The 17,745-nt window shown below is 29.5% G+C and overlaps 1 protein-coding gene across 2 annotated transcripts; it reads left to right on the plus strand.

The window, feature by feature from the left end:
* The first annotated feature begins 4,542 nt into the window (after positions 1-4,542).
* On the plus strand, positions 4,543-8,253 carry LOC127243047 (uncharacterized). Of its 2 annotated transcripts, XM_051262888.1 has the most exons (3): positions 4,543-4,703; positions 5,494-6,261; positions 7,537-8,253. In XM_051262888.1, exons 1-3 carry the CDS (start codon positions 4,690-4,692, stop codon positions 7,850-7,852), a joined length of 1,098 nt encoding a protein of 365 aa, XP_051118845.1. In that variant the 5' UTR covers positions 4,543-4,689; the 3' UTR covers positions 7,853-8,253. The 2 variants fall into 2 exon arrangements, with proteins under 2 accessions (XP_051118845.1, XP_051118846.1); XM_051262889.1 differs by lacking the exon at positions 7,537-8,253 and having other exon boundaries at positions 5,494-6,265.
* Positions 8,254-17,745: the final 9,492 nt, after the last annotated feature.

Consider the following 17,745-nt stretch of genomic DNA (forward strand, 5'->3'; position numbering starts at 1 on the left):
CAGCAGGTCGGACAGACAGGTCTGATGGTCTGCGGTCGGATAAAGTAGGTCGGCTGGTCTGCGGTCGGTCTTTTGGTGTAGCGATTGGTCTCTGGATTGGTCGGTTGGGCTATTTGAGTTCTGGAACTGGTTGAGGCATTTGACGAGGCGGTTGATGTAACCGACCAAACGATGTTTCAAAACGTTTCGTCTTGGGCAGTTGACGGTGGTTGCTGGCGACGGTTCCAAAACGTCTTTTCAAGACAGTACAAAGGTAGATTAAGGGCTAAATTGTCATTTTCGAAATGAGAGGTTGGATATACTTTTCAAGTGGCAGATCCGTACAATCTCGTCTTTTCAAGCCAGTACAAAGATAGGTTAAGGACTAAATTGTCATTTTCGAAATGAGGGACATGATAGACTTTTCAAGTGACAGATCCGTAAAAACTCGTGTTTATAAGATATAATATATTGAACTCATATATGCATATATAGATAGTCGTGTACTAATTAAGCAACCGATGAGTCGCATTTAATAAAAAAGTGTATGTAATAATTATTTAAGATACCAATGAGTCGCATGTCGTGTGTAATAATTTAGGATGAAAATCAAAGAGTTTTTGTATTGAAATGGAGTATAAACTTTTTTTATGCTATATATATATATACATATATACAACAGAGAAGAACAAGGTTTTCACTGCACTAGAAGCTTCCCAGCGATGACATAAATGATTGAGAGAGCTTGTCAGCAGGTGGAGCTAAGCTAGTACAACGTGAACTTGTTAGGTATTTAATTAAATAGGTCAAAGAGTAATAAATTATATGTGTGATATTTTATTTTATTCTGTACATGTGAATTTATGTTTTATGTGCAAAATTTCTCCGTTTCTAATTTGGTTTGCGAAATTCGCTTTGAGAAAATCGCATGCTACGCGAGCCTCGAATTTGATTCCGCATATTTTGTGTTTCGAGATTTCTCCGTATTTCACATTTCGCCAAAAGTATTTTCCAACAGAACTTACCACCGCGATGAACCCCGGCAGCAAGCTCAGGCGTTGAAACCACACTGTTAGCATTCATAACCCTTTCTTCATTCCCTGTTAGCATAAGCTTATGACGTGATTTAATTAGTTTCATTTCCTTACGGCTATATTTTGATCATTCCTACTCGAATGATTTCATTTCCAGCTTTGGAATGCCGTTCTCAAAGTAATGTACCTTTACATCGCAACGAACATGTTGTCTTCCCGGAAGGGAAAGTTACGGAGAATCTTTCTATTGTGATAGCGAGGGGCTTCGTGTACGACGAGAAAGGCTTTGCGCAGATGAAGATGGTGTCCGCATTGTTTGTGCAGATGGATGAAGCTGTGAAGAAGACAAGGGAGAATGGGGAGGGCGGAAGCGGAAGCGGAAGCGGAAGCGGCGTCTGTAAAATACTTTTCGTTATAGAATTGTTAATTTCTGAAACAAAACCCTAAGTTTTTGGGTAATTATGATCTTTGTTTTGCCTTTTAATTTGTAAAAATTTATTTCACTCTTTACTTTTTGTAGTTTACATTTATGAAATAGCCTAAGGTAAATATTCATATTGCAAATAAAAGATTTTTCTGAATTCAAAAATTAATTTTATTTTCTGTTTTAAAATTTTATAATTAAATTCCACTTTATCGTTTCATATTTTCAAAATTCTAACTATATCATTGTTGGAATTTTTTTAATTATATATATATATATAAATTTTTATTTAATAATAACAAAAAGATTTTTAGTTAATGGTGGATGATGCTGTACTATTGTGTTTTTATGTATTAATCTAAAATGAATGCATTTTGGTGATTCTTCCTCTCTGCTTTAGAGTTTATTTTCTTTATAATTTTATAGGTGTTTTATGTAATTTTTTTTTTTTATGTTATTTAAAGCATAATCGTTTTATTATTTTATATCTGTGATGCTTGGTAAAAAATTTAATTATTTATTTTTATGATCTCAAATAATTGGTTAAGAATTAAAAATTCAAAAATAATCCCCTTTACTTTCTTATATTATGATGTTTGGTGGATAAAAATGAGTCAAGAATTTTCTCTTTATGACTTTATATTCCGAATATTTGGTTGAAAAAAATTATTAGCTAATAATTATCATATTTTATTAGTGTCTTGTAATACTAATAAAATGACATTTGTACAATTTTTTTTATAAATATAAAAATATTTTTAATATTAAATATAATGATGCAAAAGATAAATATGACCTAGAGGGAGATGTAGGGAATATATTTTGTACATTTAGACTATAAAAGATGGGAGGAAATGAGTACTATATTAAACAATTATAAATTAAAATTACTAAAATATATATTTAATATTAGAACACATTAAATTTGTATAATTAAAAATATAGTTACTATTAATATTATAAAAAAATATATTTACACATTTTTAAAAATAGATATTTTATTTATATAAGAATAAAAATATTTATATAAATAAATTTATAACAAAATAATTACGTATTTTGTTATATTTACAATAAGAAGTAAAATAAATGTTTCGGTATTTAATATATATAATTCTAAACCACCCCCAAAATAAATAATAATTATGTTTGCTTTTGTGGTTATTATTATTATTATTTATTTTGTTTATTGTTACAACAAATAATATATTTGCATTAGAGCCTAATATAAAAAATAAAAAATTAATAAATTATTAATCTTACTCTTATATTTATATAAAAAAATTTAATATATATAATACATGATAGGGAGATATGCAATACATAATTATCTACAAAGACTAACATCTAAACTAATATTATATGTCATAATTCCGAATAATAAATTCAACAATCAATTTCAATACAAAGAAAATTAATATATATCAATGCAATAGGTTTATATTTTATATTTTTCCCACATTTTTAATTGATTATCTTATACGGTATATATATTTCTTAAAAAAAAAAAAAAAAGTGAATCATACATTTAATTATTTATAAATAATTATAATATTATTAAAAAATTTTAAATAAATTCATATACATTATAAATATTACAATTTTCTTTTTTATTGGACCGTGTGCATAGCACGGGACTTACGCTAGTATTGATATTAATCTATGATTATTAATTTTTTAAAAAAAAAAAGATAAACTGAAATGGAATAAACAAAAATAGTAAAAATAATAATTTTAATTAAGACAGAAGTACAATTTTGAATCTTGCATTGTACATATTGAAAATCATGATGGATAAGAAAATAGTTGATCAAATGAACACTTTGTTTGTTAATTTTGTTTTGAAATTTTGAATAATAAAATTTTGAATTTGAATTTTTTTTTTATGTGATATAAAATTTTAAATATAAAATTAATTTTTAATATAATATAAAAAATAAAAAATACTCTCTCGGTCCCGGTTCAATTGAAATTTTTCATTAGTGATACTTAGTTAATAATAGTGAATTATGATATTATTTTTATGTAATTAATAATATTGATAGTTAAAATAAATTTAATAATATGCTATTAAAGAAATTAGTTTATGTATTTAAATATTTTAAAAATTATATCGCAATAAAAAATATATGCAATATAAATATTATTTTGTAGAAAATAATATTTTTTATAATATAAGTAAACAAATATGTTTATTTATTTATAATTCATAATAAATTAATTTTATAAAAGATATAGAGTTTTAAATATAGATAAAAATATTTGTTCTTTTATAAGAGCATGAATATGGTGCTGAAAGAAATAATTTCAGTACCATGCCGAGGATTTGATTTATATTCTAATACTCTTTTGTCCCACTTTTCATGTTCACCTTTCCATTTTCGTCATTGTCATTTTTTTTTTTAAAAAATAATTATACACTTTAATATTATTTTAAAAAATTAATTTATAATTTTTTTTTAATTTTAATTATACTAATTCGCTATCTTTATGTTAATCTTAATTTATAATTATTTTTATTATACGATAATCATTTTCACTAATATATTTTTAATTATTTACTAATTATACCCCTTCTAAATTTTCGTGTCTGCAGTAAAACAGACAAAATATCCGGGACGGAGGGAGTATATTTTAATTTAGTAAATTTTATAAATATAATTGTTATAATACTGACAAAAATAAAAAAGGTGTAAATTAAGGGTGTGTTTGTTTGGAGGTTTGATTTTGAGTTGAGATTTGAATATTAAAAATTTTGAATTTAAATAGTTGTATGATATGATATAAATAGGTGTTGATGTGATGTTTTGAATGTAAAATTGATTTTTAATATAATATAAAAATAAAAAATAGGTGTTTAATTTGATATTTTTTTTAAAAAAAAATTAAATAAATAATATATTTAAAATCCAATTCCCAAACAAAGACACTCTTAGATGAAATGGGCAGTATTTGTTTTGATATTTTGTTGTAATAAAAACATAAAATAAATAGTAAAAATTGTAGCAAATGTCCAAAGAAAAAAAAAAAAAAAAGAAAAAAATTAAAGCTATTTTACAACGTTTCGATAAATTATTTTTTTATAAAATCTCGGGGAGGAAAACCCTGGCGACGTCGTCGTTTTAAAGGGCTTTTAAACTCCTTTGTGGATTCGACTTTCAAGACGCGCAGTCAGTCTCTCGAACAACATCGCCCGCCCTACCGAAGATTTCCGCCCGCAATCACGAAGGTCGCTTTGCCTGTCGGCCGCCGATGTTCTACAGAGGGTAAGGGAACCCTATCTCATTTATTTGTGTGTTTTTTTCGGAGATACTTGTTTTCTTGAAATTTGTGTTATTGAATGTTAGGGGTATTCTTGATCTTCAGATTGTGCTGTTGATAATTGATTTATGCATGGGATTAGGATTTTTCTGTTGAACGTTTCGCGTTGCTCTATTGTGTTAAATTGTTAGTTGACGCTGCCGAGGCGTTTTCCTGCGTTCCTTACGTTTTTCCTGGATGTATTGCTATCGCCTTCTTTTTTTAGCGAGATTTTGATCTGGCTGCTGTAGATTTTCCTTCGTTTATGTCGTTGATTTTGCCTTTAGTTTTTGTTGGAAAATTGCACTTGATAGCTTGTGATATTTGTGTGTTTTCTGTAATTTTATTTTGGAATTTAATTTTGTTGCCCTAAGGAAGAAAAAATTTGATGTGTGTGTTGTTTTATGGATATGCATTTTCATTTGGTTGTGGAAATGGGGTTTGGATCATAGCTGTTTTGATATCCACTTGGTATCCATTCTTATTTCAGGAAATTGAATTGTTCTTATGGTAGCTTACTATTGCTTACTAATCTGTATTTATTTTTTTATTTTTTGGTATTTCCAATATAGATATGTATGCCCAAGCAGTAGCTGCCGCCTTCTTTTGAATTTGGATCTGTTTATTAAATCATTTGATACTGGACTGCTCTTGCATACACATTGTTCGCATAATCAATGATTTTGTGTTTGCTATCGAAAATAGAACTGGTTTGCTGACGTAATTGATTTGCTTGTTTGTTTTTATGCAATAAAGGAAGTATGGGGATTCTGGAGATGCTCGCGAAATGGGCTTGAAACGGCAGCGTTTAATGGATCAGGGGCCATCATATTTCGGTACTCCTGGTCCAAGTTATATATACAATGCCCCACCTCCGCCACCAGCTCCTGCATATTCTTATGTTCCCCCTCCATTTCCTGTTGTCCGACTTCGTGGCCTCCCTTATGATTGCGCGGAGGCTGAGATAGTTGATTTCTTCCATGGCCTAGATGTAATTGACATCCTCTTTGTTCATAAAGGTGGAAAGTTCAGCGGAGAGGCTTATTGTGTTTTGGGATATCCACTTCAGATTGATTTTGCTTTACAAAGGAATAGGCAAAACATTGGCAGGAGATACGTAGAGGTTTTCCGAAGCAGAAAAGATGAGTATTATAAAGCCATAGCTAATGAAGTTTTAGATGCTCCTAGCAGTTCGCCTCGCCATGTTCCTTTGAGGGCTAGATCTGCTGATGAGAATAGGGACTTGGCTGAGTTTAAAGGACTATTGCGGTTGAGGGGTTTGCCGTACTCCGCCACCAGAGAGGATATACTAAACTTCTTTAAGGATTTTGAACTATCGGAGAACAAAATTCATTTAATAGCTAATGCTGAGGGCAGGCCTGCTGGGGAAGCAATTGTAGAGTTTGCGACTCCCGAGGATTCACGAGCTGCAATGTCTAAGGACAGAATGACCTTGGGCTATCGTTATATAGAGCTTTTTCCTGCATCACCGGAAGAGTTAGAAGAAGCAGCTTCGAGGGGACGGTGACTATCTCTTACTCTCGTGTTCTGTGCATTGCATTGTTGCTATGGGTGTGAATTTTTCACTGTGCAATTTTTTGTTGGAACTATTTCTTCACTGTTCGGATCTTCTGCTGTTCTGCATCGTACTAATCCCATTATCTTATATGTGCCTTGCTATCCTTTTGGGTTACAGATCGTATATTTATAGTCACTTCTTTGCTTCCTCCTCTCCACTTCTTCCTTATTGCCACGTTTCATGATTTTTTATTAAATTTTTGCTAACATGTATGGTCACTTGGTGATGCACAATACGAATTATACACGAGAGGAAATCGTATCTCAATAGCTTTATGTAATTTTGTTTCAGTCGAAACATAGTTATGTTATAAACATGCCCATTCAGCAGTTCTTTGGATATTTATTTGATAGATTTGTATGTGTATGTATATTCTGTGAATCAGATATATAGCAAGTGACTGCCTGAAGTATCTAACCTCGAAATTATCGATATGCTAGTTTTTCTGCTATTACGATATGTCAATGGATTATTCTAGTATCTCTGTAATTTGATTTTACATATTATCTAATCAACAATTTATAGTAGTAATTAAATAAAGTTGATTAATGCCCTATTCATTGAATTTAGTTTGAAGAATCCAGACCAATAGGCATTTTATCGGATGTCTTCGGGAAACAGCCATGGTATTGTGAGAAGGAACGAGATGAAATTCATTCTTAAAATTCATAGATCTTCATTCTAGTTCGTCGATTTTGATGTTTATGATCATCACAATTTTTGGCTATTAGGGCTTTAATATTGTTCAAATTTAGTTAAACAACCTGACCAGGATTTATCAATTACGAAAAGAGAACTTTTACAGCTCTTTGAAGGCTTACATATATCGTTGACTATGCATTTATAACATCCAAACCTAGTTATATCTTGCTATGCATTTAAGCCAGAATATGTTATGCTATAATTTCTGGACTATGTCATGAGAAATATCTTTTCTTTATCCATCTGAATCTATTGTGTTTCTTAATTTGTACGTGCGCATTATTCCCATACAATAGATTACCGAGGTGAAGGTTTAGGGTTCTTGTTTCATTTTGATGATGTGTCTTGTTATTCAACCTAGTATGTTAAAACTTACATTATTCATATGCTGCGGAAAAATATGTTCAACTCATGATTGTAACATTGTAATAAATAATTTACGCCATGTGAAGCTTGTGCAGCAGTATACATCTCCTTCTCCGGCATTCTAAATGTAATAATGAGAACTCCTTATTCAGGTTATTGTCAAAATCTTTCGAGGCAAAGGACGGATCGGAGCCTACACACGTCCTGCGGATGAGGGGGCTGCCATTCTCAGCTGGCAAGGATGACATAATCGAGTTCTTCAAAAATTTCAGTTTATCTGAAGAGGCTATCCACATTATGTTCAGCTACGAGGGACGGCCCACAGGAGAAGCATTCGTTGAATTCACGAATGCTGATGACGCCAAAGCAGCACTGGCCAAGGATCGGATGACCCTCGGCAGCCGCTACATAGAGTTGTTCCCATCAACAATCGACGAGCTCAACGAAGCCGGCTCGAGGGGGCGGTGAGACCTCTCTACCCCTACAACCCCACCCCCACCCCAGGAGCTTTTGCTGCTATACATATATATATATATATATATGATGTTTTAGGTTTGAGGTGGTTTGTGCAATCCAGTGTTGGTGGCTGTATCTGTTTAGCAGAGAAGAGTATTGGTAGTGTGTCGAGGGGTAATGTTGTCTTTTTACCACTGGAATACACAAACAAACTTGTTTGCATATTATTGCAACCTTGGATAGAATATGTATGCTGCTGCTGCCTGCCTGCCTGCCATTTCAGATATATTCCCCTGCTGTTGCTGGATGTATTTCTGGCTGTTGATGTCTCTCTCTCTCTCTTTTGTTTTTCTAATGGACGGTTCTGATATGGTTATATATTTTAGTAAAGAAATCCAATAATTTCAACTGGACTGACTGTTAATCCCTTGCTTGAGAGAAGTAAAATAATAATAATAATAATACTTCTTTCGTATTTATTTTTTCTTTTTCATTTTAGTCTGTTCTGTAACAAAGTATCCATTTTCTCTTTTAGTAGCTGTACTATCTACCTAATATTACCTTTATATCACACATGCTAGATTATTTTAGTCATTTTTATTTTATTTTTACGAGGGAGTAATAAAATGTATAAAATATACAGTGAGTTCGAGCCATGCTAATTCCACTACAATTTGAAGTTGATTTTTCAGGTGAATTTCCATTTTTGAACAACAAAGAATTTATCCCTAAAAACAAGAGTGTTAGGAAAAAGTTTTTTTTAAAGAACTTTTTAGCTTATTATGTTTGATAAATTAATTTTTTGAAACAGTTTTTTGAACCAAAAAAATTTACTTATTGAAAAACTATTTTTTTACTTTAATTTTATTTATTCTTTATTTATCTTCAAAAAAATTAATTATATATTTCATATGTATAAATATAATTTTATTTTAGTATTTATTAATTATTTTTAATATATTTAATTTAGTAAATTATAATTTTATTTTTATAAATTTAAAATAATTATTATACTTAATTATTATATATAAATTATTTTATTCGTAAGATAAATAAATCTTTAAAATTAAATTAAATAAAAAAGACAAATATAATTAAGTTATTTATATATTTTTATTATATAAAATTTTACATTAAAAATTAATAAACAATAATTAACATAATAAAAGTATATGTATTTATATATTTTTATTATATAAAATTTTACATTAAAAATTAATAAACAATAATTAACATAATAAAAGTATATATACATAAGACTTATTATTTCATACTTTACACAATTCAATAATTTTTTTTGTTTATAATAAAAATATGTTTCTCAAATTTAAAAAATAAAAATAAATATTTTAATTTATTATTTTATATTTTCCACAATTCCAATAAAAAATTATTATTGTTTTTTAATAAAAATATTTTTCTCAAATTAAAAAATAAATGTAAATATTTTATAATATTTTTATAATTTTCAATAATTAATAACAAAAATTCTCATAATTTTTAATCAAAATGAACAAAATTAAATATATTAAAAAAAATAACATATCAATGTTCTTAATTACCATTTTACGTATAAATAGCTAATACCAACCGCTATTTTATCAAATGTTTTAATACAAACCGCTAATCGTATCGGCTGATCAAACCAGCTAATCGAATCAGTTGACAACTATCAGCTTACCATACATATATTCTTCTATTTAAAACCTTACTTGTCAATTTTATTTTATTTTTATTCTTTCATTTGGAATGTCTCAAGATTTGTTGTAGGTCTGTTTATTTATAAAATTTTACTTCTAATTTTATTATTACAATTTTTTTTCCCTAAAAACACATCAAATCAAATACCCAATTTTTATTTATTTTTGGAAAAATAGCAAAAAAACCCCTGTGGTTTCCTGAAATTGCTGAAAACTCCTCATGGTTCTAAAACTCCAAAAAACCTACTTGTGGTTTCCAAAATGTTGCAAAAAATCCCTCATCCGCTAGGATTTAACAGAGGTTGTATATCACGCGCCTGAAATGAGATTGTTGGTCCATAAAATGATATATTTATGTATAAAATTACTAAAATACCCTAATGACTATTTTTTACAACTTCTTCATTCTTCTTTTTCCTTATTCTTCTTTTTTCTCATTCACCTTTTTTTTAAATTTTAAATCCGCTAAACACAACATAAATTTTAAACCGATCCCAAATTTATCACAATTAATTGACCAGACATAGAGATGGAGATGAGAATGCGTAAGTTGTTATTCACTGTCGATTTCTCCTTATGTTTTACCAAACCCAGAAATACTTCTTCTTCTGTTTTTACCAAACCCAGAAATCTAAAAATTCAATTTGACATCAAGATTTGAAGTCAATCTAAAAAGAAAGAAAGAATTTGCTGCTGGTTGCAACCGTGTATGAAAGAATTAGGGAGAGTGTGCAACGTTTTAAAAACCACAAGTAGGTTTTTTGGAGTTTTAGGACTACAGGGGGGTTTTCAGCAAATTCGGTAAACCACGGGGGAGTTTTTTGTTGTTTTCTTTTATTTTATTACACTAAAATTTAATTTTACATTCAAAAATCACATCAATACATATTTATATCACATTAAACAACTATTTCAATTCAAAATTTTATTATTCAAAATCAAAATTCAAAACCAAAACCTCACAAGTAAACACTTTTTTAGTATATTTGAATATACTTACACATTATAATTATTCTCAAATTCATGGAATGAATTAAGGTGCTGATTTTTTTTTCTAACGGCAATTGGATTAAAATTCCTCTCTCTATTTTGGTATTTAAGTTCAGTCCTCACCCACACTTTACACACACTGCACTCCCACTTTTTAATAATTATTAACCTTAACTCCCTACTCCAAAGCTCAACTACAATATTGCCCTCATCTCTATTCAAAATTTATTTTATCATTTCAAATATTCCTCTCTCCTCGTTAGGTTATTCTCGCGCAAAGCAGCTTCTGTCCAGCCTTTTGTTTCTTTCGCGCATGATCGATGGCATTGTCGAATTCAAATTTTAATCTTAAGGTTTATTTTGCACAAGAAAAACACTGGTAAGGAAAAGTTTCGATGTCAAATGTTCTTTTGTTGTGATAATTTTTTTGGTTCATTACAGTGGTGTTGTTAGGGCTTATGATCGATCATACCCATGTTCCACTAAAGACGAAGATTGAAACTAAGGTATGATCGATTATCATCACTATTATTTCACTAATCCTTTTGTGATTGTGCTTTGTTCGAAATTATTTGTGTAGTATGTGGTACATTTTTTTACAGTATAGGACAGTGTGTATAGAAAAAAATTTTAAGGGGCTGATGCGATTTAATGGTAGTATGTGGGCATTTTCACAGAAAATCTTTATCTGGTGAAGTATACCTATATTTATTAATCTTATACTTATGTTGTCTGATATTGTACGCGTTATTTCTTTGAAGATGCCCTTGTTTGGTTTATATGTACTACGACTACTCACGTATGAACCTTGGTATATATTCCATGTGCTTTTAAATTTGATCGTTCATAAAATCTTGTTGCTATGCAGTCATGTCTGCCGAAAATAATGAAAATTTGGAATGGTTTCTTTTGGAGGTTAAGGTTTTTTCTTCACGTTGATAGTTGGTATAATTAGAAAGAATACATTTTTGGATAGACACTCGAGACTTCTAAAACTTATCCTGCCGTATTTTTTGGAGCTACCACGCATACCGCCTCCGGCACTTAGTGGACAACTTTCGCACATAGGTATGTGTAGAATATATTTTTTATTTTTTTATGATATGTGCAACAATATAATTATATTTCTTATATGGAATACATATATATCCGATGAACCACAAGAAACGATAGACGTCTGTTTTCAACAAAGTTGCATACGAAGAACCCATTAATTCAATGCCGACGCATGATATGGATGTGGCACTGAACAACCTGCAAGCAAAGATAATTTCTTCTACAACATTTATCCAACCAGGTCGGCCAAAAAAAGACGGTTGAATCACAATAGGTAAAACAATCTAAAAAATATGGCCGTTGTGGTCGCCAAAGATATAACCGACGGAGTTGCAAAGATGATTTAACTTATGTATTTCTAATTTCCTCATATGACTGGAATTTTTTTTTTTTTTGGTTGATTTTACATTGAACAGAGATCTTTGTATGAAACCATTATTGAATTATTTCAAAATTAGATGATATTCCCATTATATTCCTCGTCGTACACAACTAATATGTGGGGATATGTATCATTATAAATTAATTGCAAATTAGTTGTATCCAGATGTATGTGAATTCACAAAAAAGTTAGTATATGACAGAGTTATTACAATGACAATATGAGTATGTTGTGATATTAAGAGAGTATATTTATTAGTACCAAAGGTATATATATCAAAATATGATGGTACATGTTTTTGGATGGAAGTATTTATATTCGTATAAAGGTATAATTATTGTAAACATGAGTATTTAAATATCTATTCAGAATTTGATTGTAATTTGATCAAACAATTACTAATGATTACATTACAACCATGTTCTTGAAAGTTAGTGTCCATTAGTGGATATTTCTAAAATGACTTATGAGATTACCTATTAATATATTCTAGGGTGGACGAGAATGTCCCTTAAGATATATATGTTATAATATATTATATGGTGAATCATAGTAATAGATATTTCGAAGTTACTGCATAACTGACGATGGATGATGTTCTCTGTATTGTGATTGACCGTGCAATCATTTGTGAAAGTAGGAAGAAATTCTCAATAAGAAGAAATATATTAGAAAGTATAGTAAGTAAATGTTACGCATTAGATATATTGGACCCTCTCATCCTATTGATGAACGTATTAATCATTGATGTGTACATAAAATGTATCCATTAGTACTTTCAGAACATTTGGCGAGTACACATTTTTTCAATATACATCGAATATCTATAAAATTCTGTGTAAAGTCTATTTTTCAATATGAGTATATTCAATCAATTTAGAAGTATGTAACTTGTAAAATAAATGAACAAATATCATCATTGTGGGTATGTGGCTTCCACTTAGGGGTCTCCCGACACCCAACCATGATTGTGGCTAGCTTAGACGGCTATGGTTTAAATAGATCATTACAATTTCATCGTATATTTGTGTCTATCAACTAATATTATTGAAACGATCATTTGGATCATTTGTTCATGTATTTAAGGGTGGATGAGAATGTTACATAAGATAGATTTGACCTAACATATGATATTGTGAATCATGGTAAGAGATATCGATGAATTAGTAAATAACTTATGAGATATGTCTCGGTTCCCATACTCTTTATTAGCTTTGTCCATATTAATCCATATCAGCATTTTGTAGACTATGAAAAGCATCCACAAAGAACAAATGTGTTAGAATGTATGAGAAGTAAATATTATACACGATACATATTAGAACTATCCACACTATAATTAAGCTTTTTTTTTATTTAGATGTACATTGAATGTGTTCATCGATACTTTCAGGACAGTATGGTGAGTACACATATTTTTACTACATGTCGAATATATGTGTAGTTACTTACAAAGCTTATTCCTTAATAGAAGTACATACAATAGCGTTAGAAGTATATAAGTTAGTTAAATGAGTAACATATATCTTCATTGGGGGTATGTTGTTCAAATTTAGGAGTTTCTTCACATCCAACTATAAAATTTGTGCACTAAAGTATATTTCTTAATTCTTTGTGTATGTATATCTAATATCATGATTCATACTTATGGGGAACCACATATATCATATGTTAAATTAGAATTATTGATGAATCTTAAAATTTTTGGCAAAACATAACATCAATGACTAACTACCTCAATTTGACAACAATATTTGAAAAAAAAATCGAAATCCACCCATCTCACATCACAACCATTTTACTATAATATTAAACATAATAAGATGAAAATAAAGATATTTCTATATACAATTAGGGTGTGTTTGTTTGGGGGTTTGGATTTTGAGTTGAGATTTGAATAGTAAAGATTTTGAATTTGAATAATTGTATGATGTGATATAAATAGGTGTTGATGTAATGTGTTAAATGTAAAATTAATTTTTAGTATAATATAAAAAATGAAAAATATGTGTTTGATTTGATGTTTTTGGGGAGAAAAAATTGGATGAATAGTATATTTGGGGGGAAATCCCCCAAACAAACACACCCTAAGGTTATTTACAATTTAAAACACATCAAAATAACCTATTTTTTAAACGATGGTGGGTTACGATGCCAAAGGCTTTACTGGCACTTACATGTCTTTTGAGTGTAATCCATGAACTACAGAGAATTCTTCAGCAGAAAAATTTATTTCAATTTCATTGTCAATTTTAAATGATTGGAACTCGATGTCAAACATATTCATAATCGCGCACAAACGATGCCAGGGTAGCTTCATTTTCGGACACTCTAGGAAATACCCAAACGGTGGGAGTTGCAAATCTTTCAGCTGTTTGTTGTTTATCTCAACTTTATACTTAGTCATCTTTGTATAGAATAAAGGTATAAAGAATATAAGATAAACCCTTTGTATTCTTTTCAGGTCTGTCATCATTTCAAAATAAAGACATGTTTTCATAAGTACACTCAACATAAACACATGTTTATGACATAACTACGAAGGTAAGTAATTTTATATTCGAGACATATAAATTAACAATCAAGGCACACCAAAAGCAATGGGGGACACTTGCAAATAATATAAAGAACAAATAAAATTTTTACTAATCGACAAAATAAATACATCTATAACCAACCCCATAACAGAGATATCGTCCATCACATTAGTATTTATGAAATCACCCGACAAGAAAATATTGTCTACAATATTCGAAGAAAACAAGGAGCACCGCCCGCTTTACATCTCAATCATTTTACTATAAATGTAAACTTATAAAAATACAAATGAAGGTACTTTTATAGAAAACAAGATCATTTATAATTTTCGAACACATAAAATAATTCATATTCAACTCCATGGTGCGATACAATGTCAAAGTAAAATAACCCGCCACCGAGGCTTCTATAAACCCAACCGGCGCACAAATAATATAAATCCAAGCACACCATGAATTCAAAATTTCTATTCTACAAAAAACATAAACTTTAACTTACTTTTTGCGAGCTTCACTTTGGAGAGGAGGTTTTTTTCGACATCTCAAGTGGAAACAGAGCTTTAGATAGTGAATGGAGACTTCCGACAGCTGATAAAGTTCATTAGGGAAGGCTCAGCGGAGATTACTTCGTCGGGGGCTTCGACAACGAGGAAAAATGTGCGAAGAGAAGGGTTTAGAAGAGATATAATGTCAACTACTCGGATGGTGGGTTCTATAAGGGTTTTATTTTGTTTTTAGTTTAAATTTCTATAATTGATTTTAGTACATACATAAAAATTTCAGGCACATAACTTTGACATTTTTTGGTACATCAAGATAATTTTAGAGTACATAAATTGATAATGTAGGTTTATATAAAAATAATGGGAGTACGTACAATATTCGTTATATTATACGATAATTTGAAGGGTAAAATGAATATTATGGAATGAAATGTATATGAAAAGAAAAAGTACGGAGTGCAGTTAAAGTACAAAAGTATAAGGGACTGAATTTAAATATTTTTAACGTAAGAGAGATTTAAATCCAAGTTCCCTTTTTTTAATTTAAGTGATTAAATATTATAATTAATATAATTATATGTAATTATTTTTAAGGAATAAGTATGATGAATTTTAAAATAAAATACCATAACTCATCCCCAAATTTATATTTATTTATATGTATATCATTATACTCCCTCCGTCCCAATACAATAGTCATGTTTACCATTTTTGTCCGTCTCAAAACAATAGTTTCATTTCCATAAATAATCATATTACTATAAAATTATCCTTACTTTTTATAATTATTACACAATTGTCACTACTTTTTACACTAATATACTCATAAGGGCAAAAAAGTCTTTTACCCATACTTTTTACCCACCATACCAATATAATATCAATATTCCTTAAATCTCGTGTCAAATACAACACAGACTATAGTTTTGGGATTGGTGGAGTATAAAACAAAAAACTAATGGTAAAAAAAATCTTTGCACACAAAATATACTCACTACTTGTTATTTAAATATAATATAAGTTAAACTTCGCATCAAATGTACACATATCAATGGATGAATGGAGTATATTAGCCGAGGAGGTATAGTTGAACACTCTTTGGCATCCTTGAAGTTACACGTTATTCCTCGTTAAGTGCGTGTATACATTTAGGTTAAAAAAAACAGTATATTAGATTTTTGTTCAAATATTGAGTTAATATTTATTTATACACGTTGATTATGGACTGTTTTAGTTTTTTAGTTTTGGTCGATGTTTTCCGCAAATTATCCGATCAACAAACGAACTTCGATGAATAGTTACGGCCTATTTGATTTGAGCCCAACCAATAGGAGATGCAATCTGAATACAACCCAAATTGAATGAATTAGTGAAAACTCAAGTAGAAAGTTCGAGAATACCCTATGGTCTCCACCTTTCATGTTGGAAGGGAAGACCGTTGCAACAATCTAAGAGTGAGTAAAGTGAAGTGAGCAGGGATAAGAGAAAAGGATAGAGAAGATGAATCATCTAGGCGAACTTTCGAGTATATGATTTTAAATCCAGAAAAGTTTATGATTGGAGATAAGGTCTGAATTGTGATATAATCATGTTCCGCTTGAGTGCAGATCGAACAATTGACATATTGTAATTTTCATGAAGAGATTAGTTTGATGAGGTCGAAATTTGCTCCATTCAATCGGCTAAGATGGTAACTCGAGACACATATATATCATCCCTTGCATAGGTAAGGACTTACTTATGTGTTTGTTGTCTTAGAGTTGTGCCATTGTCGATTGATCTGGGATATATGTTATAATTTTTTTATTGAATTTTAGTGATTAAGTCTGGATTGGAACGCCACACGTAAACCAAGTTGGAGGCTCAATTGAGTTAACAATTGTTTTGTATTTCATTTTTTAGAGTCCATACAATGTTTGATCATTATACAAATCACTTGCTTCTGTGAGGCTATTTATGTGTTATAATTGCTTGGTTGTTCTTGTTTGATTTTGAGCGAATTTGGGGCCAACAATATTATAATAGATGGATTTTCATTCAAAATATTACTCTCCGTCTCAATTCAAATAAGTTTTCTTTTTTTTAGATTTTATAGTAGATTAAAAATAATAATATTTTATTAGTTAGTGAAAGTGTGCAAAATAATTTTAATATTTTTACCTTTTGTATATGATATGTGTAATGGTATATTTGTAATTTATGAAAAATTAAAGATATTTTAGCATTAATATGAAATTATTTTTCTATAATATAAAAAGTATTACTTTTGAAAAGGACCAGAAATACTTTCAGATGAAATATTATTGTGAAAATCCAACCAAACAAACCTTCAATCTTTTGAAAATCTTTTTAACTCATTTGATTATATAGTTAACTAAAATTTACGAGTGAAGACAAGATTGTAGCAATCACAGCAAAGAAAAAACACACACATGACACATGCATTTATATTTATATTTATATTTAAAAATATTTTACAATTAATTAATTAATTATGTAGAGAAGAGCATCTCAAGGCAGCACAATAAATTCAGTGGAAATCAAATGCACGTGTGCCTTAGTAAAATTTTTCAAATTCAGACGAATCCAATGTCCCCAAATTGTGCAGCCCTAATTTATTATTCTATTTAATTTCCAAAGGTACAGACCCAACATAATAAATAATAAATAATAATAATATTTAATAATAACAAATAGTATCAATCACAATATATACCATCAGATTAAATATTTACCC

Source organism: Andrographis paniculata, unplaced genomic scaffold (assembly GCF_009805555.1).
Source record: "Andrographis paniculata isolate CXL003 unplaced genomic scaffold, ASM980555v1 Contig89END, whole genome shotgun sequence".
Taxonomy (NCBI): Eukaryota; Viridiplantae; Streptophyta; class Magnoliopsida; order Lamiales; family Acanthaceae; genus Andrographis; species Andrographis paniculata.

Coding starts and splice junctions, on each gene's coding strand:
- LOC127243047 (XM_051262888.1), top strand. Junction 6,262..7,536: donor GAAGCAGCTTCGAGGGGACG/GTGACTATCTCT, acceptor CTCCTTATTCAG/GTTATTGTCAAAATCTTTCG.